Genomic DNA, 26,304 nt, shown 5'->3' on the forward strand with positions numbered 1-26,304 from the left:
TCCAAATTACAAGAATAGATTTGCAACTGATCTGATTCTTTCATGGGCAACTCCATGTATAGGTGTACTGGAATGAAGAACAGAATGAGATATATACATATATGTGTGTGTGTGTGTGTTTTAAATTCTACACTTTCTTCCTTTTCTTTTTTTAAAATTTATTTATTTTATTATTTATTTTATTTTTGGCTTTGTTGGGTCTTCGTTGCTGCATGCGGGCTTTTCTCTAGTTGCAGAGGGCAGGGGCTACTCTTCACTGCAGTGCGTAGGCTTCTCATTGCAGTGGCTTCTCTTGTTGTGCAGCATGGGCTCTAGGCACACGGGCTTCAGTAGTTGTGGCTCGCGGGCTCTAGAGTGCAGGCTCAGTAGTTGTGGTGCACGGGCTTAGTTGCTCCGCGGCATGTGGGACCTTCCCGGACCAGGGCTCGAACCTGTGTCCCCTGCATTGGCAGGTGGATTCTTAACCACTGAGCCACCAGGGAAGCTCCAGAATATTTTTAAAAATATATTTTTTAATGATTCTTCTAATAACCATTGACCTATAGTATTTCATAGGCTATTCTAGTAGAAACCAAACCTCCCACCATAAATAAAAATGGCAACCTAACCACAGCTGATGCTGGTTGGAATGCCAGAAACCATTTGACTTCTCAAGATTTGACCAAACTGATCTTTGAAACTAAAATTTTCCATCCCTACCTCTTGCTATAATGATTACCATTTAAAAATAGCTTGTGTTCTAACACTTCCTATTTTTCCCAGTTATAACAAAATCAAAATCTAAAGGAAATTAATTGAAACAATTCTACAGGAAACATATGGGCTTTCCATTCAATGTAAATTTTTTAGAAACATGAAATTTGCTGGTGAAAAGTTTTCAGTGTTATTTTACAAACCATTATAACTTACCTGATGGATGATGAAAATTGCAAGCAATATTATCACAGAGGAAAAAACAGAGTGAGTTTTCTTTTGTCAGTTTTCAGGTCAATTCATCAAATATAATTTTGTCAGACTAAGTGCCAGGTAATGTGCTACGTGCTGAAGATAAAAAGGTAAAAGGTAATAGCAATACTGAATGATATCTAAATAGAACATGTATAGGTGTAAAACTCATACGAAAAAGGAAAAGATCTGTTCTAACATTGTCAAGGAAGAGTTGGTTTTAAAGGGGAATAAGAGTGTGTCGTAAGGACAAGGAGGAAGCAGTACCTGTGCAAAGGAAGAAGAAACAGCATGTGCAAAGGCAAAAATGGAGACTGAAAACAGCATTGATACAGTTAAGTGCAACTGTTGGTATATAATAAAGGTTATAACGTGTTCACTGGGTTATTTTTTTCTTAACTAAACTGTGTTTGGAAGAAAGAAAAAGTGATTTTTTTCTTTCCCTTTGGTTAAATAATAAGCAATGAAATAGAAAGATTTTTGTTAACAATTATATTCTTATTGTGGCCAGGCACAGTCTAGAACAGCATTGTCTAATAGAAATATAATGCCAACCACATATATAAGTTTAAATTTCCTATTAGTCTCATTTTAAAAAGTAAAAAATTCACAGGTAAAATTAAGTTTAATAATATTTTTTCCTTGATCCAATTATGCAAAATATTATAATTTCAACTTATCAATATAATCAATATGAAAATGATCAATGAGGCATTTTACATTTTTATATTAAATCTTTGAAATCCTGTATATACTTTACACTTACAGCACATCTCAATTCACATGTTAATTTTATCAGAAATATTCAATCTGTACTTAGATTTCAAAAAATTTATAGTTGAAAAAGTAGATTCACAAAGCTCAAGTTTCCCAAACATATATAGACATTATGTAGTAACTGAATTGGGTATCAGTTTTTAAATTTAAAATTAAACACAACTAAAATTCAGTTATTCAGTTGTCATAGCCACATTTCAAGGGCTCATCAGGCTTGTTCAAGTGGCTACTGCAGTTGAACAACCCAGTTCTAGAATAAATGTTAGGTCAAATCTCTAGCCTGAAATTACTATTACAAAAATCAAATCAGTAAGCAGACTATCAGATTGGTAATGAGGTACTAATATTAGGCATTTTGGATTACCTTTCATCTCTCCCTTGTTGGTCCATGTCTACCCAGACAAAATACAGATGAGAAAAAATAGTGAGGGTATCTGGAAAAGATCTTGCAATCAACAAGGAGACTGAGGTTAATTGGAGGAAGCTTAAGAGTTCATGATATAAAAGCAGAACGTTCCTAATACTTACTGACTTACTAGGCCTTAACCCTGTTACTGAAGTAAATAAATAGATTCAAGTAGTAGACAGACTCTGAAAGGGTCAGAGAGAAAGAGTCTGGTCATAATAAGGATGGATAGTTCTCTTGCCTTTTCACTACACTCACCCAAAAAACATCCACTATAAACGAAACCCCAAAACATAAAATACAAGTTCTTATATTTTTCCAAAAGCAAAAAAAATTTTTTGTTCTACTTAGGCAAAGTTATAGACATGCTTCTTTCACAAAGTCATAGGTAAAAATATGAAACACTAATTGTTACATTTCAAAGAGCATTATTTCCTAAGTACTTCTATTTTATGGAAGAGAGTTCCTCCAGGAATATTGAGCAAGTATTCACGATTCACCCAGAATATTCCATTATTTATTTACCAAATATTTTTTGAGCGACTATTATATTTTAGGCACTGCGCTAGGCAAAGAAATTTCAGCAGTGAACAAGAAACACCTGCCCGCACAGAATGTGTGATAAGAGCTGTCAGAGGAAAGGTACTATGATGGGAGCATGCTGGAGTAGGTTGCCAGATTTAGCAAATGAAAATACAGGATGTCAGATATTAAATGCGACATAGTTATACCAAAAATTATCTGTTATTTATCTGAACTTCAAACTTAGTTGAGTATCCTGTCTTTTATCTGGCAAACCTACATTAGAGGGACAACTTGGAAGTGGAGGTAGTGTGAATGGAGAGAAAGGAAGGCTTCCTTCAGAAAGCAACTTTAAAAACAAATTCTGGGCATAGCAGGGAATAGGCAGGGAGAAATCATTCCAGGTGGAAACAATGCAATGCGAACTAAGTCCCAAGGCCACTGTCAAATCTAGGAACCGACAGAAGGGAAGTAATTGGAGTAAGGAAGAAGGAAAACGAAAGAGGAGGAATGTTGATGAAAGATATGCCTGAGAGAAAAACAGAAGAAACTCTTGTAAAGAGTTTATACTTTATCATAAGATGAGTGCGGTTCCACTAAAGAACTTTAAGCAGCCTGTCTTGGCTACAGTGTGAACAATGGACTACAGTCGTACTGGCAGGATAACTGACAGACCAGTAAGAATGCTACTGATGTAATTCAGGATTTCAATAGAGGCCTGAACAAAGGCAATGGAAAGACAGACCCATTAGTAACACCGTAACCTGAGATGGCAGCGAAAGAGGCAACTGCAAAGGGGATAGAGAAGAGGACTGAGAGGAAAACCAGGAGAAGCATTATGTAAATCAAATGAAGAAAGGTCAACAAGTCAAATATTTTTTGAGGAGGTAAGATAAGGACAGAGATGTGATGCCTAGATTTAGCCGTAAGGAAATCACCAGTGAGCTTTGGCAAGGGCAGTCTCAGAGGAATGATTTTGAGGCCAAACTAGGTCACATTTGTCTGAGCAGAAGGTGATGCTGGACTAGGAACCAGCTAGGGCAACGCAAGGATCCCACTTCCTCTTTGCTCTTTTAACAGGTAAGGGTCAGGATAGGAGTAGAGTTCGGGGACGGAGCAACCTGTGCCCCAATCTTGCTGAACAGGCTGCGGGCTGATTGCTAGGGGCCAATCCTTTCCTAGAGCTCTTGATTGACAGAGCCGTGCGCCAAAGACTGAGCTTGAACGGGAGGCCAGGACTCACAAGGGGGCGGAATTCCAGGGCACTAACCCGGAACGGTTTGGGACTCGATTTCCTTTGTGAGGAAGACCTAGGGCGGGCCCTCTGCCAGAATGGCAGTATCCTCCGGGCCAATGGACGAACCTCATTAAACGAGCGGCAGCCGCGCCAGCCAATGGTTTAGCGGCAGGAGGGGGGCGAAGTCAGTGGGCGGGGAATTAATGAAGCGTCTTTTTGACACCCCACCCCCACACACCCCAGAGGCGAGCGTGGGGAGCTTCCGCCAGCGTCGTAGGTGAGCTGTTGCGTCGTGGAGGAGGTTGCTAGGGAAGTGGAGGCTCCGCGGCCGGTGGGTGCTAGCGTGGCAGCGTCAGGTAGCTGCCCCCCCCGCTGCCGGCTCTGGACCTGGCCCTGCGGCGTAGCAGACTACGACGTTCAGGAGAAATACCAGTCGCAGCTGCCGCCTGACCTGGGAGGGTAGGGAGGGCCCAAGCCGCTGAAACAAGGCTGCGAAGGTTTTTCGGCCGCCCAGTCGCGACTCTAATTTAATATGCGGAGCGGGGACTCTTCCAGTTTGCCCCACATTCTACCAGGTGCAGCCATTGCTCTGTGGCAGAGTCATGGGCGCGCCCCCTACTCCTGACTGACCTCCCAGGAATTCAGCCTTCCTGGATTCTCCCAAGGGGGGCTGCTCCAAAGGAAGAGGTGGGGAGTGAGAGGTATTTTATTAATATGATAACCGGCGATACTTAAGTAAACTTTAATCATTTACCTATCACAGCTTATAGAGAAGAGCATCCTATTCGGCAGGAAGGTTAATTTCCTCTAAGTATATGGTGGCGACAGTAGGGTGCGGGGTTGGTGGGAGGTGGGGAGCATACTTCCAAGATGATTGGGGTGGGGGTTGGGGGAAGTTTGTAGATTTTGTGACGTTTTTCTTCTTGAACAGCCTAATGAGTTTACCAAAAAAAAATTTTGGACCCAGAATTTACTGCCTGATTTAACTCAGACTTCTTACTTCTGTCTTATCATGCAATATTTAGGAACTTCATTCTTAAGTATTAGTCCTTGAAAAAAATTGCCCAGGTATAATATGCCATTGGTGGTACACCATCTTCACAAGGATTACCTAAGTGAACTACTTATACCTATTTCCAACCAGGAAAGAATTATTGTGAAATGGGATTTCAGGAAAATGGCTGTTCTCTGTGATTGGGCATGGAAGAACTAAGAATTTTTAGAGGTTGCAACTACTAAATTCTCTTTTGTAAAGATAGGGAAGAAAACCAATATGAAAGGGATAGTGTTTGACATCTAAAATGGCATCTTTTCATATTTTGTGATGTGTTTACCCCCAGCACCAAGAATATGTGCCTGGCACATAGTAGGAGTTTGATAAATATTTGAGTAAATTATTGGGTAATGGATGATGAAAATCTAAGCTGTTACATGAGTACCAAAATGTAAAGGAGAAGAGAGAAAAAAGAAATTCCTGGAAACATAGCTTAGTTTCTTTTCATGCAAGCATAGCTACCAAATTTCAACTTGTTTGCTTTGATTTGGGTACTGTCTTAACACTAATCAGATGTCAAAGATTTTCACACACTTAAGCCATGACTGACTGGAAATTTAAGATACATATTGATGTCAGTTTCAGTGAGGTAAAAAATGTGTGTTAAAGTGCATTTTGTTGAGTTCCCTGGTAGTCTAGTGGTTAGGGTTCCGTGCTTTTCCTGCTGTGACCCAAGATTCCCTGGTCAGGGGACTCCGCAAGCCGTGCCTCCCGGCCAAACATTTAAAAAAATTAAAAAATAAATAAAGTGCATTTTGTCAATGAAATAGTTCATCAGTTTAGCATAGAACAGTCAGGGACAAAGGGATACCGCTTTTGTAGGATAGAGATATGGAGTTACAAATTGTTGGGGGGTGGAAACAGGATATGCACATAAAAGCAACTGCTGCCAAAATTTTAAGAGTGTATTGACTCAAGCATAGTTTTAAAAGGATTGTTATTTTTATCATTACAAAATTGATCTCAGACTCTAAGAGCAGCAAAATCTGATTATGGATTTCTGCCTAAATTAGGATTCTCTTGACAACTGCAATCATTGTTTATTATTATGCACTTGTATTTTGCATGTTATAGTTTGTATATTATTACAGTAACATTGCCTCCATATAAAAGGTATATTGCTTGAATTTCAAAAATATATGAATTTTCACAGATATATTTGCCTCTTATAGTAAGTTTTTTAGCAAAGAATAAGTTCTTACAAGTCAACATTAAAGATTTGCTGACATTTGGCCCCAGCCTAGCTATCCAACTTTGATTCCTGATACTTCTGCCATTTATTACTGCCCCTCATTATTATATTTGTTTTTTAAGACCCAAATCAAGCGCTAATTCCTTTTCACAACCTCCCTTGATCCCACCAAAGATTTCTCCTTCTGAACACCCAGGGTATTTTGTTAATAACTTCTCTTGTTGCACTTTTCTTACATTCACATTATTCATCAAGTAAAGAAATATTCACTTACTATGTCTAGACTATACTAGGAAATGGATAATAGCTGGTATTTGTTAAGGGCTTATTATATCCTACATATTATAAGCTTCTTGACTGGATTATCTCATTTAATCCTCAAAACATCGTGAGTATTATTCCATTATTTTTCCCATTTATAAATTAGGAAATAAGTTTAAAAGGTTAAGTAATTTGCTTAAGATCACAGAGCTTCTAAGTGGTGGAATTAATATATAAGCCTAGGTAGTCCGTATTCAAACTTGACATTTACAGTCTCCATTAAAATTTTTTCATGTAAATTTTATGCGTATATGTTTTACTAAATTATAAATTATTTGATAGAAATAATATATTCATCTTTGATCCCTTATTGCGCCTAATGTAAAGTAAGTGATTATAATATAGCCTGATAGTGGAAGCATGTAGCAGGGATATTAGATTTAGATTAATGGAACAATGAAGGTGCTGAGGATGAATAGTCACTGGCCAGATAAAAGAGCAAAGACCATGGGAATTGGGAGCATGTACCAAAGGAATACATGTATGATAGTCCTAAGGTAGGGGTCATGAAAGCTAGAACTGGGCTGTCCAATACAGTAGCCAATAGGCATATATTGCTATTGAGCACTTGAAGTATGGCTAGTCCAAAATACTCACTGGATTTTGAAGACTTAGTAGAAAAAAAGAATGTAAAATGTCTCGATTGTTTTTATATTGTTTAAATATTGAAGTAATAATATTTTGGTATATTTAAATAAAATATATCGTAATTAATTTTTACCTGTTTCTCTTTACTTTTTTTAATGTGGCTACTAGAAGATTTAAAATTATATATGTGACTCTCATTATATTTGTATGGGACAGCACTGGTCTAGAATTTAGAGGAATTTCAGAATGACATACTGTGTGTGCCCATACTGACGTGTATTGGAGAGGGTGGGTTGGGAAAGTATGTCTGGGGTTAGTATTGGAGATGATAAAATTGGCAAAGGTAGATACGAAGATATATAGGTAGGACTCAGGGTTTGTAATAGGGAGAGAGAGAGTAAGACTAGGGAGAGTAAATTTACCTCCGAAATGTGTACAAATCCTTTGAAAGGTTTTAAGCACTCAATACATATTTGTTGAATGAATCATTGTGTCTTAATCACTCAATCTTAATGGATGTTTCCAGTGTATACTCCTAGTTCAGTCCTAATTCTAATAAAGATATGGGTAGCTGTCTAAAGACTTAAAAGAAAGTTTGGTTATCTAAAGAGAGCAGTCCATTTCTCCTTAAGTCTAAATTGACTTAGCTTGTATTCCTTTGATGTATTCCCAGCACATAGGAGTGTGAATCGGTTCTTACAATTAGACATATTCCTCTTCCACCTAACATGACTTTCTCCTGGGCATATTTTTCCGAAAAGAGTCCAGCTTTGTCTGTTGTTGTAAGTCTTGTGGCAGATGAAGCCTTAATGATCTCTGAAGGGAAATTTCTTAGCAGCTACAACATTTGCACTCCATCTTGCCTCTCAGTACACATTTGAGCAAGTAGACTTTTAACACTGATTCTCTAGCGGGGTGCTTCTCAATCCTGGCTGCAAATGAGAATCACCTGGAGAAGATTTTTTTTAACTTTATTGAAGAATCATTGGTAAATATAATTGTATATGTTTAAAATATACAGCATGATGATCGATATACATAATACATTATGGAATGATTACCAAGATAGAGATAATTAACACATCCATCATCTCACATAGTTAACTCTTGTGTGTGTGTATGTGTTGAGAATGCTTAATATCTGCTAGAGCACTTTTTAAACTCCCAATGCCTAGCAGTATTTTAAGATTGTTTTAATTGCTCAGAGATAGGGACTGGTTATAAGTATTTTTTAAAAGCTCCCTAGGTGATTTTGATGTGCTGTAGATCTGTACTAATATATGCTATTGAGTTCTTAGAATGTGTTTAGTACAAAATGAGATGTGCTCTAACTGTAAAATATACACTAGATTCAAAGACTTAGTAGCAAAACAAGAATGGAAACTCCCTCATTAATCATTTTTACATCGACCATATATTGGAAAGATAATATATTGAACTTATGGGGTTAAATATGTTAAAATTAATTCTACACTTTCTTTGGTTTTGTTTCATTTTTGCTTTTCTGAGGCTACTAGAAGATTTTAAATTACATGTGTGGATCCCTATTTCTATTGGTGTAGTCCAAGGACCAGCAACATTGGCATCATTTGGGAATCTGTCAGAAATGTAGAATCACTGGTCCCACTCCAGACCTACTGAATCAGAATCTCATTTTAATAAGCGCTCCAGATGATTCAAATACATAAGGTTTGAGAGACAACATCTTTAGAATTTTTTCAATTTCATAATTTTTCTTCATTTTTTGTTGATTATTTTTCATTGTAGAGGGTGGTAAGTTTTTACATTCATGATTTCCTCTTTGTCTCTTCATTTGTCCTTTAGAATCATTCATATACACCTCATTTTTCTGTTTTCAATTTTCCTTTCATTTTCTTATAATTTTACATCTCAACATCTTCAACAGTCACTGCTTTTTTTTTTTTTTTTGTGGTACGCAGGCCTCTCGCTGTTGTGGCCTCTCCCGTTGCGGAGCACAGGCTCCGGATGCGCAGGCTCAAGTGGCCATGGCTCACGGGCCCAGCCGCTCCGCGGCATGTGGGACCTTCCCGGACCGGGGCATGAACCCGTGTCCCCTGCATCGGCAGGCGGACTCTCAACCACTGCGCCACCAGGGAAGCCCAGTCACTGCTTTTTAAATTAATGAATGGAATTAATATGCATTCATGTAATATGTGTAATATATAATGTTTCATAAATACATATGTACTTTTATATTCATATGATTTTCTGGAAAACATCTCAAGAAATTATTAATATCAATTACACTGGTGATAGAGAGAGATTTTCACTTAATTTTGTTGCTTTATTTAGGTTCTCTAACCATATCTATGTATTTTACTGTTTTTTTTTTTAAGTCAACAGAGATTTGTGGGTATTGGGTTTATGGAACTTTAAAAAGTGTATTTTTCTGTAATAAAAATCCCTCATAAATATATTTTTAATATAATGTTAATCACCTCAAAGTAAAATGAAACAGATGTGCTCTAGGCAAACAAACAGCTCTATGATTGAGACAAATGACTGTATACATGATCCCTAGAACTGGTGGTTGGTGGTGGACAGAGTGAGTGAACCTGTTGTAGAGCATAGCATGTTCTGTCTATAAATGTTCCTAAGTTGAAAACTGAGCTTCTGTGAGTATGTACACACACATAGACATATGTACACATTCCTTTTCTGGTTTTGTTGGCTTGCATTAACATAGTAAAATGTTGTGCTAAGCCATATTCATACTCTGATTGGGCATCATATTCCATTATGTAGCTGTAGTATAGCTTATTCATCTAATCCCTTATTGATGAATATTTGTATTTTTACCATGCTTCTACCTCTTAAATATGACAGTGCTTTTTAAATGGTTCAAGAAGCTATTTAAATGGTCTGAAACATTCTGTATCTTTTGGAAACAAAAAGTCTTCCTTAATGCATTGTAAGTAATTTGATATGGAATTTGATGTAACTTTAGCAATCTGTTCTATTTTTAAGGACATCTGACCTGCTGATTTCATTTTTTAAATATGTCTTTGATAACCTGCTCATCATTGGTTCATACTGCCTAAGTAGTAACATAGCCTATTTATTTAAAATTTCCTTTCAGAATTTTGTATAACTTGTTAACTGTTATATTCTTTGGCATAGTTATAGGGTAGGTAGTTTATCTAAAGTCTTCACTTAATCTCATAAACTGCTTCTTGCCTATGTTGACTTGAGCTGCCTTTTCCTTTTAAACATACGCTTTGCCCATAGCAGTTTCAGTTTTGCTAGCTGACCTTACTTGAGTTATTTTCCATTTCTTTTTCTGCTCTTTTTCCCATCCCTCAATCACTGCCTTATTTTAAGTTGTATTTTTACCTCCTTCTGTTTGTTAGGCACAGTGTTACGTGTTCAGGATACTGCCTTTGGAGCAGGTGGGCTACCATCTTCCAGCTCCTCATAGGGGTGGAGCAAATGGTAGAGGAAGGAGAAAGTCAAGTTTGACTGCAGTAATTCCTTGAAATATGCCACAACCGCAACATAGGTACTAAAGAGAAGTATATTTGGGCTGGTTTAATAATGTGTAAATCAGTTAGGTTCAGTTCCTTTTTTGTGTTGCTTATAAATATAGTATTTCATGAGTATTCTTCAGTTGCCTCTAGAGAAAAGCAGAATACTTGCCCAGCCCAATTGATAACTTGAATTACATAAGGAATGTTAGGTCAGTGCTAATTAAATGTGATCCTCTGAAATTGCAAGTCTTCTAGAATGTTCACTAAACTGTTGTGGGATCAGATGTTAAAACATTGCATTTTCTTAATTTTTATTAGGTAGTATTTGAAATATGCAAAAATCATGTAGCTTTAAGTGTGCTAGTAAACTAACTCCCTGACCACTCAAAAGAAAAATGTTCTAGTTTGTAACATTTATCCAGTTCTATGTTGTAAATACTGCCATCTTGGCCAGTTTCTATTTCCAAATATGACATTACTGAATGTGGAGTTGGGAAGAGATGTGCACAATGACCTTTGCCAGCTCACATCAACAGGCTCCAATATACCACTAATGTTATAAAGCTTAATGATAAAGACCCACAGACCTACCACTTGACCTACGAACTAGAACAATACCAATATTATTGTGCCCTTTCTGTTTCCTATGTCAAAATTATTTAAAGATTTGCCTTTCGTGCAATAATAGTGAACCTAATTTGCTAACTGTGTTCCAGGAACTATTCCATATTTTACTAAAACCTTTAATCCTTACAGTATCTCTATGAAGTAATAATATTATTTTACAAGTGGAATTGCACATAGGGAATTTAAATTAGGCCACACAGCTAGGAAGTGGCAGAGTCAGGATTCTAACCCAGGCAGTCTGACTGCAGAACGTGTGCTCATAACCATTACACTACACTACCTCTTTTGATGATATATTTTTTTTAATAGATCTTTTGTGGAGTATAATTGCTTCACAATACTGTGTTAGTTTCTGTTGTACAACAAAGTGAATCAGCCATATGCATACATATGTCCCCATATCCCCTCCCTCTTGAGCCTCCGTCCCATCCTCCCTATCCCACCCACCCCTCTAGGTCATTGCAAAGCACTGAGCTGATCTCCCTTTGCTATGCTGCTGCTTCCCACTAGCTAACTATTTTACATTCGGTAGTGTATATATGTCGATGCTACTCTCACTTCATCCCAGCTTCCCCCTCCTGCCCCATGTCCTCAAGTCCATTCTCTATGTCTGTATCTTTATTCCTGCCCTGCCACTAGGTTCATCAGTACTATTTTTTTTTTTTTTTTAGATTCCACAGATACGTGTTAGCATACGGTATTTGTTTTTCTCTTTCTGACTTACTTCACTCTGTATGACGGACTCTGGGTCCATCCACCTCACTACAAATAACTCAATTTCGTTTCTTTTTATGGCTGAGTAATATTCTATTGTATATATGTGCCACATCTTCTTTATCCATTTATCTGTTGATGGACACTTACGTTGCTTCCATGTCCTGGTTATTGTAAATAGTGCTGCAGTGAACATTGTGGTACACGTCTCTTTTTGAATTATGGTTTTTGTATGAATATGTTTGCTTATATTCTAGTGACAAGAGGCTTATATTTGACTATAAAGGCAGGATTTGCCTAGGGCAAGATCAAAAATGCTGCCACTGATTATACATTCTTATTTAGTGGATTTCAATTTTATTATTAAATGTCTCAAGAAATTTTGGAAGTCTGCTTTAGGCATAGTTTGCTGCAATCTTTTTTTGTTTTTGCATGCTTTGCCCTTTTTGTGGAGGTATGAAATTGACAATGATTTCTTGAGAGTTTATTTTCTACTCTTTTGAACTTTTAGTTCTCTCTAGTGTCCATTTCAGCAGCAAGTGGCAGTTCAGAAGATGGCTATTCTACATCAGAGGTTAGAAACAAAACGACGTAGTGGTGGGTATGTTTTTGATGATGTTATTAGATACACAGTTGAAAAAGATTACTGGAAACTTGAAAAGGAAAAAATGCATAGAAGTTTAGTGAAATCTTAATAAAAATTACCTTTTTATTAGAGTTTAGAAATAAGGGATTTGCATCCACTTTTAAGTCCTAGAGAGAAGAGGCTCAAACAGTGATAGAAAAGATTAGTCCATTTTCTGATTAAATTTAGTTAGCCTTACTCAGTTGCTGTATTTTTGCTTCAGTAGAAAATACTATTTATATTTTTAATTACAAGGGAAAAATTTTTCACTCTAATAAAAATTTTAAACTGGCAGATATTAAAGTTTTTAAGAGAAGAAACCATGGTAGAGTGAAACATAACTGGTTGAAACTTTGGAGAGTTTTTCTGCCTATATACAGAACTTTATCCAAACCTTCCACATAGATAAGGATCTGTTCTTTCTGAAAATTTTCTACTAAAAGGCATCTCAAAACTTAGCAACACATTTCTAAGATTTAGCTATCACAAGCTGCTAATAAAGTGGAAGGAGATGTGGCCTAAGGGAGCCTGAATTTATATCCAAGTTCGGTCATTTAACTAGCCATGTAATGTGCAAATTATTCAATTTGCCTGAATCTTGTGTAAATACAAATGCAAATGATGGTATCTCGCATTCAGTGCTGTGGTGGGGATTAAATGACAGGACATGGAACTTAATGGATATTTGGTATTTTTTTCTTTGTATTGGCAGGAAATGTGGACCTTAACAGCCTCATCCCAACCCTCTCATTTTGTAAGCAAGGGAAAAAAATCGGCTCTGTAGCAGTGATCAGTATGTGAATTAGAAGTCATAAACCATGGTTTGTTTATATATCCCTTACTCTTTCTGAGCCCTTGTCCCCATTACATACTTTTAAAAATCTCTTTTCCAAGAAAAAGACCCATTCAACATCTTTTCCAGTTTGCTAGTGTGCCTTCCCATAATGCAAAGGCTAGATAGCAGAAAAACTACATTTCCCAGCTATTGTATTGAGGATTTGGATGTGCTTTAGATTCCACCAAACAGATGCACTATTTATAAGACTCGAAATCAGAGTCTGTAAGAGAATCAGGTGTGTAAAGCATTTGTTTCACTGGTGTGAGTCAGCCCCATGGTTTTCAAACTTTAGCATGTATTAGAGTCATCTGGAAGGCTTATTGAAACACACATTGCTGGATTTTGCCCCCAGAGTTCCCTATTCAAATGGTCTGGGGTGGGGCCTGAAAAGTTTACCTTTCTAACAAGTTTCAGGTACACCCTCTTTCAGAGTCTAAATTTTTTTGCTTTTTGACATCCCAAACTAATGGTCATTTTGGCAGGTTGACTCATTTATTCATTCAAAAAGTTTATGGTATGCCTGCCATATGCCAGGATCTCTGCTAGACTCTGGGGACATCATGGTGAGTAGAAATGTTGCTGTCCTCATGAAACTTCTGTTGAAATGGGAGAGACATTCTTAGTTGTATGTTAGCACAAGTGTAACATTTAGATGAAGACAAGGAGTAATTTGACTTGTCAGCAAAGGCATCACTGAGGAGCAGATGTCTAATCTGCAAGTTGAAGGATGAGGAGGAATTAAGTAGGCTAGGCAGGGAACAATCCATTTCCTAGGCAGAGGGAACAGCATGTGCAGAAGCCCTAAACTGGGAAAGGGACTGACAAGAATGGGTGACTGAAAGAAGGCCTTTGTAGTTAGAGTAGAAAGGATGAATTTGGGAGAGTAGAGTAGAAGTAGGGAGCAAGTCAAGAGTGAATACTGTCAATTAGTTCGGAACCATTACAGCAGCCTAGGTGAGAGAAAACGGTATCTTGGACTGTGGTAATGCTGGCAGAGAGACAAATATAGTCAGTTTTGAGCCATATTTAGAGGTCTTTTGTTTTTTTAATTATATAGCTTATTGGGTTGAAGTACATTGCAGAAGTTGCAGGTTGATTGATTTTTACTTTTTTCTCTTTAGGAATCATCCATCCTGCCTGTGCTATTGGATGAATGGAAAACTCTGATTTAAACAAAGTACTAACAAGGAATTGTCCTTGATTTGTGTACTTCGTAGCATTCCTCAGAATTCTTTTTACATCTTTTCTTACTGTAAAAACTGCATTTAAGTTAGAAAATGAAGCAACTGAAAAGGAAAAGGAAAAGCAATTTCAGTGTACAAGAAACTCAGACCCTTTTGAAAGAAATTACAAAAAGGAAAGAAGTCATTTTTTCCAAGCAGCTCAATACAACAATTAATGTGATGAAGCGAATGGCTTGGGAGGAGATTGCACAGTGTGTGAATGCTGTAGGAGAAGGAGAACAGAGAACAGGGACAGAAGTGAAAAGGAGGTACCTTGACTGGCGAGCACTTATGAAGAGAAAGAGGATGAAGGCGAACATTAAGCTAGTTGGTTCGGGGTTTCCCCTTCCCACATCCGATTTAGATGATTCTCTCACTGAAGAGATAGATGAAAAGATTGGATTCCGAAATGATACAAATTTTGATTGGCAAAATGTGGCAGATTTCAGGGATGCAGGTGGATCCTTAACTGAGGTCAAAGTGGAAGAGGAAGAAAGAGATCCACAGAGTCCTGAAGTAAGTATTAGCCTGTGTGAACCCTCTTTTTATTTCTCCATTTCTGATATGAAAGTTTATTATAGACCAGGAACAGTTAAATTCCCAGATTTTCAGGCTAACTTAAAAATAGTACATAACAAAGTCATTCCATTTTTTTCCATCTTAATATCAATCTCTTTCTTCTCACCTAAATATACTTCTCTTAATTATATATATTAATGATGTCAGGTAATAGTAAATATTTTTCAAAATTCAAAGTAAATGGGTTTGTGTGCTCAAACAATACAGAAAGCTTTTAAGAAATTCTTAGACAAATTAACAACCATGAAGTATAAATAAATACTGAGAACTACTTTTCTCTTTTAGTTTGAGATTGAAGAGGAAGAAGAAATGTTGTCATCAGTCATACCAGATTCCAGGAGGGAAAGTGAACTTCCTGATTTCCCCCACATTGATGAGTTTTTTACTCTGAATTCAACACCATCTAGGTCTGCATATGATGAGCCCCATTTGCTTGTAAACATAGAGAAACAGAAACTAGAATTGGAAAAACGACGGCTTGATATTGAGGCTGAAAGACTGCAGGTAGAGAAGGAACGCCTACAGATTGAGAAAGAGAGGCTGCGACAGTTAGACATGGAGCATGAGCGGCTTCAGCTGGAGAAGGAGCGGCTGCAGATTGAAAGAGAGAGGTTGAGGTTACAGATAGTCACCTCAGAGAAACCATCTTTGGAAAATGAACTTGGTCAAGGAGAAAAGTCCATATATCAACCACAGGATATAGAGACAGAGAAGTTAAAACTTGAGAGAGAACGCTTGCAACTGGAAAAAGATAGGCTGCAGTTTTTAAAATTTGAATCAGAGAAGCTGCAGATTGAAAAGGAGCGCTTACAAGTAGAGAAAGAGAGACTACGAATGCAGAAGGAAGGACACTTGCAGTGATCTATCTAGATCTCCATTTATCGATCGTTTGTAAACCACAGACTTAGATAATATAAAAACGGTAGCAGGATTAGCTGTATTTTTTTTTTTTTTCCTGTTTAGTATTAGTATTTTCAGGGCTTCCCTGGTGGCGCAGTGGTTGAGAGTCCACCTGCCGATGCAGGGGACACAGGTTTGTGCCCCGGTCCGGGAAGATCCCACATGCCGCGGAGCGGCTGGGCCCGTGAGCCATGGCCGCTGGTCCTGCGCGTCTGGAGCCTGTGCTCCACAACGGGAGAGGCCACAACAGTGAGAGGCCTGCGTACCGCAAAAAAAAAAAAAAATTAGTGTTTTCAATAGGAAAAAGTTATTTGTGGGTAATTATATGCTTAAGTAGTATATTGTATAGAAACTATGTGCCCTTGCATAAACAGTATAGCAAAAACTATTGTGCTATACTCTTTAAATTAGTAAAATTACATAGTCTTGTCTAATCTGTGCACTCAGAGTTTACAATTATGTCTGTAAAATTCTAGCTCAATAGTTCTCAACTGGGGGTAACTTTGGCTCCCAGAAGATATTTGGCAGTGTCTGGAGACATTTTTGGTTGTCAAAACTGGGCAGTGGGGCACGTTGCTACTGGCATGTAGTAAGGAGAGACCAGGGATGCCTATATCCTGCAATGCACAGGACAGTCCCCCACAAAAAAGAATGATCCAACCCAAAATGTCAACATTGCTGAGGTTGAGAAACCCTGTCCTAGCCTGACTGAGCACCTCTTCAGCTTTGTTTCAGTTTCAGAATATTAAAACCTCAGATATTTATGTGGGAGTTACTTAAATGGCCCAGAACTTTAACTATGAAACATTACTGTGTAGTATATTGAATATAGAAAGTAATGAAGATTATAGGTATTTTATTCTTATGTTTCCATCTGTAAATAACGTGAGTCAGAAAACTGTAGGGAACATCAGAGATTGTCTAAAGTGGGTCACTTTGAAAAGCAGTTCATTCGTCTAGCTATTGATGCTTTAGATACCACGCACACTTTTTAAGCTTTAGTTAGTTACCCTTCTTTGACTCCATTGTCTTAGTTTAGACAAAAATTTTCATTTCAGCCATGTACTGAAATCTTAATGTAAGTGGTTGAAGCTAGTAAAAATGTTACCAATTTAAAAATGGTACCCGTAGTCAATGAGCTTGAACTCGGTAAGTGGTAATTTGATTTTTAAAATAGATAATAGCTGTTTGGAACTGGGAGTGGGGGTGGGGGGAGAATGTCCTTGTATCCAATAGTAATGATGATGGTGATGAAATAATGATAGTAGCTGTGTGTTTTGAATTAGGGAATCACTGCACACTACCTGACCTAATCTGTAGAAAACTGAGAGTAGTATCTATTATTATTCCTGAATCTGAGGCTTAGAAGTCATACAGTGTGTAAATGGCTAATTTCATATATCATGATGTATTTTGTCTTTGCCCCTCCCTGTGCAACAAAGTATGTATCTTTAGTCCCTTTGGTATTTATTCTGAGACCAAGGGCTTGCTTAATTTGGTGATTTGCCTTCAGTCCCCTGAAGGTATTTATTCCACACTCCAGGTGATTCTAATGCACACTAAAGTTGAGAATCACTGCACGAGATCACTTTGTATTTTCCCATTTCCAGAGCTGATATGTAGCCTTAGTATATCTCTTCTATTGACAGGTACTACCTTGATTCTGCATTTGGTCCTTGTTAATTTAAGAATGTCTTGAAACCATATGTGACATTTGAGTATGGGTATATAAGGAAAAAATATACTTCTTCTTAGTTACCTTGACTTTGAAATAGTGTTATTTTTCTATAACTGAAATAAATGCTTCTGCCATAAAAATAAAATTTGCCTATACTAACTATGTGAACGTTTATCATTTCAAGTGATGCTCAGTGATGAGGGTTGAGGTTGTGAAGCCTGGAAAAGAGCTTTATCATGGTGAGTGGGGGAAAGGGGCCTAAACATTTGTGTTAGACATTGTGCTATGTGCTTTTTTATACATTATTTTATTTGTTTCTCAAAACAATCCTGAGCTAAGTCATGTTAGCCCTACTTTTATAAGAAAGGAAATAGTGCCTCAGAATACTTGAAAAATGATATGCCAATACTGACCCAAGATTTTAGCATAAGAGCTCTAAGAAGAAGAAGTATTGAAAGTTTGTAGGTGTAGTTATAAGTATTGTAGCTTGGTCACTTGCTACTTGTGAAAGTCATTTAATTTACTCTGTGATTTGATTTCCTCAAGTGTAAAATGAGCGTAATGATATCTGCTCTGCCTATGCTTCATAGTTCTTTTTTTGTTAATAAAATGGTATCGAGACTATAATAGGCTATTTTAAAGGCAAGTTGATATTAGTGTTACATTTAAGATCAATAGATGTTAATTTCCTAGAAGTAAGCATTGAAGATAGCCAATATTATTTATGGATGGAGCATTCTTGGTTACTATAAGTAAGAGACTTAAAAAAAAAAAGCATCAGCTTAATATCTTCCAGGGCTTTGGTTGAGGAGCCTTGGGTTTCTTAACCCTGCCCCAGGTATAGATGGATTGGGTTGGGTCACTATAGTAGGAAACTTCATTGCTGCATTTCTGAAGTGGTAGGCACACTGGGAGTGAGTCATTTTGGTTATTTCTGTGTAACAAACCACTCCAAAACAGTGGCTCATGTTGCTTATGATTTTAGAGGCAATTAGGCTGAGCTCAGTTGGGTGGTTCTGATCTTGGCTGGGTTCTCATGGTCAGCTGCAGGTTAGCTAGGCTCTTCAGCTTCTGGGGGTGTTAACTGGATATTGGTTTGGGGTGGAGGGTTGTCTTAGCTCTCCTGATGGTGTTTAATCCTTTAACAGGATTTGTTTTAATGGCGATGGCAGGAGTTCAAGAGCGAAAGAAGTGATTCTCAAAGTGTCTTGAGGTCAAGGCTCAGGACTGGCACTTCACTTCTGCTGCACGATACTGGCCAAAAACAAATCGTCGGGTCAGACCAGAGTTGACAGGTGGGGAATCGAGTCCACCTCTTGATATGAGGAGCTGTAAAGTCTTTGCAAAAAATGGGGATACAGAGAGGGGTGAGGAATTGTGTTCATTCTCATAATCTACTACACAGTCATTTTGGTTTGCCTGGGATACTCCTGATTATACCAGTGGTATTGGTAGCTTATCTGGTTTAGCATTTGTCCTAGGTAGAAATACCCCAATATGGGCATTAAATTATATTGTCATCCTGATCATGAGGAACACCTTCATCCCTTTTGTAAGGATGCTGATTTAGAAGAAGGAAGGAGCCATAAATTTGTTTATAAACACTATAGTCTTTGTGATTGAAGAGAATTTTTGCTTAACTTCTTTTTTCTACCTAATTTGTCCATTTTTTATTACTTTGCTTCCTCTTTTCATTTTTCTACCTCTTCATGCTTTGTCACTTCTATCCTGAAAATAAAAACAGATCATAGTGCTTCCAGAATATTTTGTTTTAAATTGGTAGCTACCTTTCCTACCTCTCCTTAACTTTTTTTTTGTTTTGAAATCAAAATTGTTTTCACTGGGTTGCTCTACATTTGTTTTAACATTATACTTCCCCCCAAATAAATTAATTTTTTAAATACAGGTGACCCACTGAACAATGTGGGGGTTAGGGGCACTGACCCCCCTATGCAGTTGAAAATCTGCATGTAACTTTTGACTCCCTGAAAACTTAACTACTAATAACCTATTCTTGACTGGAAGCCTTACTGATAACGTAAACAGTTAACACATATTTTGCATATGTATTACATTCTGTATTCTTAAAACGGAGTAAGCTACAGAAAAGAAAATGTTATTAAGAAAATCATGAGAAAGAGAAAACACATTTACAGTGCCATATTGTATTTATACCGTAAGTTTACATCGTCTATTTACAAGATGAATTGTCTGTCTTGGCAGTATCTACATCAATATTGTGTTATATGATACAAAACACAGTAGATGTTATATGTATTACACTAGACATCAAAAATGAATAAAATGTGAAAAATTCATTTATTTACAGGTATAATGCTTCATGCATTGATAATAAAGGAGCAGCAGTATGATTGCTTTATGGTAGCCTAGTGTAATCAATATAATTAATTTATGGTAGCCTAGCCTATACACTAATGAATGAATCGTTACAAAAATTTTTATGAAATATAGTATACAGTCATATTCATTATAGAGTATTGGAAACATTGTTACATTTAAAAAAATCATTGTGATGATAGGCTGATACTGTTTCTCCAATTATGAGACAGATGTACTGTACAGTAATGTAATACTTTGAAAACAAGTTATAAAATAGCAAGAAAACTAACACATTACTAATCTTATATTAAATATCACTCACCTTATTCCTATATAAGGATAGGCTTTCCACTTATATACAAGTCTTGCACATGATGTTCTACACAGTGAATACTTAGGTGATAATGACTGTGACACAAAAATGTCTCATACAGTTCTTGCTGTACAGTTATTATATTTTCACATGCAGACACACAAACACAACAGATAAGTTTATTAACAGTACAGCATAGTGATTATTTACTATTCATTAAGTGGAAGTGGATCATCATAAAGACCTTCATCCTCATAGTCTTCACCTCAAGTAGGCTGAGGAGGAGGAGGAAGAGAAGGAGTTGATCTTGCGGTGGCAGAGGCAGAAGAGGTGGAGGAGGTAGAAGGGGAGACAGGAGAGGCAGGCACACTCAGTGTAACTTTATGGAAATACATTGTAATTTCTGTCTTTTTTGCTTTTTCATTTCTCTAGAAATGTTTTAACATGGGACCAAACCTTCCACTATTTGCTTTAGTTTTGGTGCCCATATCAGAATGGTCCATGTTGTAAAAGAAGTCAAATGCAGTGTTGCATAATTGGAACCCTTCTACCAGATTATCTAATGTCAATTTGTTTTCTGGCACTGCTTCTGTTACATCTCTTCCTCATCATCTGGTTTGAAAGCACTCATCTTCATCAAGTGGTCTTCTGTTAATTCCTCTGGTTGTGGTGTCTATCAGCTCTTGAGTCTCTCCAAGATCCATATCTTGAAACCCTTCCCTCACCCCCCACCTTTTTTTGTCATGTCCACAGTCTCTTTTATGATTTCCTTGATTGGCTCTATCATAAGTCCTGTGATGTCATGTAACACAACTGGACACAGTTTTCTCCAACAGGAATTTACAGTTCCAGGCTTAATGGCTTTCACGGCTTTTTCTAAAATAACCATGACATCTTCAATGGTGTAATCCTTCCAGACTTTCATGATGTTCTGTCAGGGTTCTCTTCCATTGTGTTGATAGTCCTTTCCATAGAGTACCATATGTAATGAGCCTTAAAGGTCCTTATGACCCCCTGATCTAGAGGCTGAATTAGAGATGTTGTGTTTTGGGGGAAGTAGATCACTTTGATGCCTTTGATGTTGAACTTATGGGGCTCTGGGTGGCCAGGGGCATTGTCCAATAGCAAAATAACTTTAAAAAACAGTCCCTTCCTGACAAGATACTTTCTAACTTCAGGGACAAAGCATCTATGGAACCAGTCCAGAAAAAGGGTTCTCATCGTTCAGACCTTCTTGTACAACTAAAGGCCTGGCAGCTGGTGTTCATCTTTCCTTTTCAAGGCTCGGGTGTTAGCAGCTTTATAGATAAGAGCAGTCCTGATTATAAACCCAATTGTATTTGCATAAAAAGTAGAGTTAGCCTGTCCCTCCCTGCCTTAAATCCTGGTGCTCACTTCTCTTCCTTACTAATAAATGTCCTGCATGGAATTTTTTTCCAGAATAGGGCACTTTTGTCTTCATAAAAAACCTGTTCAGGCAGATATCCATTCTCCTCAATGATTTTCTTAATGGTGTCTGGGAACTTGTCTGCTGCCTCTTGGTCAGCAGAAGCTGCTTCTCCTATTATATTGGCATTTTTAAAAAGCCAAACCTCTTTCTAAAATTACCAAACTGTGCTGGCATTAAATTCTCCAGCTTTAGATCTTTCACCTTCCTTTTGTTTTAAATTATCATATAATGACTTTGCTTTTTCTTGAATCAAATTAGAGCCTATAGGTATGCCTTTCTTATAGCCACCCTGAACCCATATAAAAGCTGCATTTTCAATATGAGATAAAAAGGTATTTTGCAAAAAGTGCAAGGTTTTCACACCTGCTGCTGGAGCTGCAGTGACAGCTTCATGAATTTCCTTTTCCTTTTTTACAGTGGTCCTTATGCTGAATTCATTTATCTTGAAATGGTGGGCAATCGCAGCTGCAGACCTTAATCTACTCTACACATCAAGCAATTCAACTTTTCCTTATAAAGTTATGACTTTTCTCTGCTTCTTGGGAGCACTTCCAGCATCACTAGTGGCATTTTGTATGGGTTCCATGGTGTTATTCAAAGTTGATGGTATTGCACTAAACACGATAAAAAATACACAGGAACTGTGAGAGATCACTTTTAACTGTGGTATGCAATTTACTGGAGAGGTAAACTGCTCATACAGAGATGATTAGCATCACATGGCATTTTAAGCTGATACAACACGAGCTCACCACAATAGCAACAAGAGGTGGCTATGAAATTATTATAGTATTACAATAAACACTACAGTTAATTTATGCAGTTATTTAATACTGGATTTTTACATTTGTTTACATTTCTTTGGACTATGAATGGTGCCATATGTGGTCTGTGTGTGTGTAAGTTTTGATAAATTGTAATTTTTTATAATAGATTTTTGTATATTTTGATAGTAAATAATGAAATAGACTAGTACCTACGTATGTTTTATGCATTCATGACATATCTTTTTCTTATTTTTTTGATATTTCTAGGCTATGCAGTTCATCTGTGAGTTTTTTCAAATTGTCACAAATCTCCAAAAAGTTTTCCAGTATATTTATTGAAAAAATTTGCACATAAGTGGACAGCTCAAACCTATGCAGTTCGAAGGTTCAACTGTATATAACTTTTGTCAAGGCTTTCTAGTTGCTATCCTTAGACCTGAAGTTGTAACTTCTAAAGCTCCCAGAATATTAAATACCTGTTTCATTTTTTGACCTCTAACTTCTTTTTGACACATGCTGAGCCTTTAGAACATACATATCAGGTGGCATTTTGTGCAGTGCCTTAATTAAAACCCAGATGAGAATTGTCAAAGGTATCACTTTGAAATTTCTCCCCAATGCATATCAAAAAGGATTTAGCTTAAACATAGTGGGAAGAAAACCAAAGAACATATCTTCTTGGGGGAAAAAAAAGAGTTGTTGATTAAATCTCAGGAGATTAATTTACCACTGTAGATAGAAGCATTGAGACCATGCTGAATTGAACTGAGACCAGAAGAAATGAGAAATTGACAATGATTATAAAATTTGAATTTTGATAAATATATTCTGAGAAGAACTTTCTTGATATGAATTTTATCAGGGAAAACCCTTTATTATTTACCATTTATTTTCTGATGTGACCCATTCATCTTTAAAAAATTTTAATAAGTTGAAATATAAAATCCATCTACTCTGGTGTCAGTTCCTTTCAAATCTAAATTTCTAGTTCCAACATTTGAATTGAACTATAAACCTGTATTTTCAATTGTTATATGGCATTTCACCATGTATAGTTTGCTGTTTTCTGAAATACATGGTATATGCCAGAATCAAATTCATTAACTCCCTTCTCTCATATCTGTAAATTATCTTCCCTATGCAGTTGGTATTATTTGTACCAGATTGTTTGGTTGGAAATTTTAGTGGTGTCTTCTAATCCTTTGCCTTCTTCAATCTACTCATGTTGTTAAGTCCTGTATTTTCTTCTTTTAATGGCTCATTCCAACCTCCTTCAATCTCACATGTAGTCTTTGGCATCGTGGCATTTGCAGTCTGTATCTCAGGAGTCTCCTGATTCTCAGTTTGCTTCTGTTTAATCCTCCCTGTATGATACTTCCAGAATAGATTTCATAAAGTACTGTGTCCATTATGCCCTGAGAATTAACAGGACGTGAACTAGTGGAAGAAGAGCAGAGCTCTGGAAAGACCATAGGTCCAGTCTCTGCTCCACTTTATCAGCTGAGTGATGTGGGGCAGTTGGTGTTTCTTAGTCATGGTTCTTCATCTCTATTACATTGAATATCATGCCCTAACTCTCACTGTGTTTATATTAATAAAATTAATATATGAGAATGCATTTAGAATTTAGAAATCAGCTTGAAGACATTACACATTTTTTTCCCTGTAACAAGGATTCTTTCTGAATCAAGTGTAATATCCTCAGATGTTCTTTGCCTACCCTAAGATTGTCTCATACCAACATAAATAGGTTTGTCAATGTTCTTTCCAAATACTCCATGAAGTTTTCTTCCCTTTTCCTTTGATCATGTTGCTTTTACACTTGAACTTTTAAGTTTTTATCCTAGAGTGACAATCAGCAGAGAAAAGCTTTTTCCGATATGGGGACTTAGTCATTTCTACCATTCTCTACCATAATTAAAAATATAAAAATGAATTTCCCTGAATAAAATTGAAATATTTTATCATATAAATTTGGTATCATTTTAACAAGTTGATGTATAGTTGACTTACAGTATTATCTTAGTTTTGGGTATACAACATAGTAATTTGATGGCTTTATAGGCTATACTCCATACAGAGTTATTATAACATATTGACTATATTCCTTGCTCTGTATATTACATCCTTGTAACTTATTTATTTTATACCTAGTAGTTTGCACCTCTTAAAGCCCCTCACCTGTTTTGCCCCTCCACCCATCCCTCTCCCCTCTGGTAACCACTAGTTCGTTTTCTATATCTGTGAGTCTGTTTATTTGTTTTATTTTTTTCTCTTTTTAATTGGGATATAGTTGCTTTACAATGTTGTGTTAGTTTCTGTTGTACAACGAAGTGAAGCAGCTATATGTATACATATATCCCCACCCTCCTGGGACTCTCTCCCAACCCCACCCCATCCCATCCATCTAGGTCACCACAGAGCACCGAACTGAGCTCCCTGCGCTATACAGCAGGTCCCCACTAGCTATATGTTTTATACATGGCAGTGCACATACGTCAATCCCAATCTCCCAATTCATCCTCCCCTCCCCCCATGTCCACACATCCATTCCCTATATCTGCCCTGCAAATAGGTTCATCTGTACCATTTTTCTAGATTCCACATACATGCGTTAAAATACGACATTTGTTTTTCTCTTCCTGACTTACTTCATTCTGTATGACATACTCTGGGTCCATCCACCTCATTATAAATAACTCAATTTTGATCCTTTTTATGGCTAATATTCCATTGTATATATGGGCCACATCTTCTTTGTCCATACATCTGTCGATGGACATTTAAGTTGGTTCCATGTCCTGGCTATTGTAAACATTGCAGCAGTGAACGTTGTGGTACATGTCTCTTTTTGAATTATGGTTTTCTCAGGGTATATGCCCAGTAGTGGGATTGCTGGGTCATATGGAAGTTCTATTTTTAGTTTTTTAAGGAACCTCCATACTGTTCTCCATAATGACTGTATAAATTTGCATTCCCACCAACCGTGCAAGAGGGTTCCCTTTTCTCCACACCCTCTCCAGCGCTTATTGTTTGTAGATTTTTTGATGATGGCCATTCTGACTGGTGTGAAGTGATACCTCATTGTAGTTTTGATCTGCATTTCTCTAATAATTAGTGATGTTCATCGTCTTTTCATGTACCTTTGGCCATCTGTGTGTCTTCATTGGAGAAATGTCTGTTTAGGTCTTCCACCCACTTTTTTATTGTGTTGTTTGCTTTTTTGATTATTGAGCTGCATGAGCTGTTTGTATATTTTGGAGATTAATCCTTTGTCACTTGCTTCGTTTACAAATATTTTCTCCCATTCTGAGGGTTGTCTTTTTATCTCATTTATGCTTTTCTTTGCTGTGCAAAAGCTTTTAAGTTTAATAGATCCCATTTGTTTATTTTTGTTTTTATTTTCATTACTCTAGGTGGTGGGTCAAAAAAGAACTTGCTGTGATTTATGTCAAAGAGTGTTCTTCCTATATTTTCCTCTAAGAGTTTTATAGTGTCCAGTCTTACATTTAGGTCTTTAATGCATTTTGAGTTTATTTTTGTGTATGATGTTAGGGAATGTTCTAATTTCATTCTTTTACATGTAGCGTCCAGTCTTCCCAGCACCGCTTATTAAAGAGACTGACTTTTCTTCATTGTATATCCTTGCCTCCTTTGTCATAGATTAGGTGACCATCGGTGCATGGGTTTATCTCTGGGCTTTCTATCCTGTTCCATTGA

The 26,304-nt window shown here is 37.0% G+C and overlaps 1 protein-coding gene across 7 annotated transcripts in view; it reads left to right on the forward strand.

Annotated features, from left to right (window-relative positions):
* Window positions 1–4,138: 4,138 nt before the first annotated feature.
* MSANTD4 (Myb/SANT DNA binding domain containing 4 with coiled-coils) overlaps window positions 4,139–26,304 on the forward strand; it is a 57,362-nt gene continuing 35,196 nt past the window's right edge. For 3 of the 7 annotated variants that reach the window (XR_003791459.1, XR_003791456.1, XR_003791458.1), the window contains exons 1-3: window positions 14,456–15,073; window positions 15,422–17,953; window positions 18,863–19,009. Coding sequence is in view for 1 of the 7 variants with exons in the window: in XM_029208116.1 (XP_029063949.1) it covers window positions 14,612–15,073; window positions 15,422–15,997 (1,038 nt within the window). In the remaining 6 variants the exon portion in view is untranslated. Of the gene's footprint in view, window positions 4,165–14,455; window positions 15,074–15,421; window positions 17,954–18,862; window positions 19,410–22,234; window positions 22,785–22,851; window positions 23,440–26,304 lie in introns of those variants that run through there. The other 4 variants (XR_003791460.1, XR_003791457.1, XM_029208116.1 and 1 more) reach the window with 4 other exon arrangements.

Source organism: Monodon monoceros, unplaced genomic scaffold, assembly GCF_005190385.1.
Source record: "Monodon monoceros isolate NGI ecotype Baffin Bay Population unplaced genomic scaffold, NGI_Narwhal_1 Super_Scaffold_7, whole genome shotgun sequence".
Lineage (NCBI taxonomy): Eukaryota > Metazoa > Chordata > Mammalia > Artiodactyla > Monodontidae > Monodon > Monodon monoceros.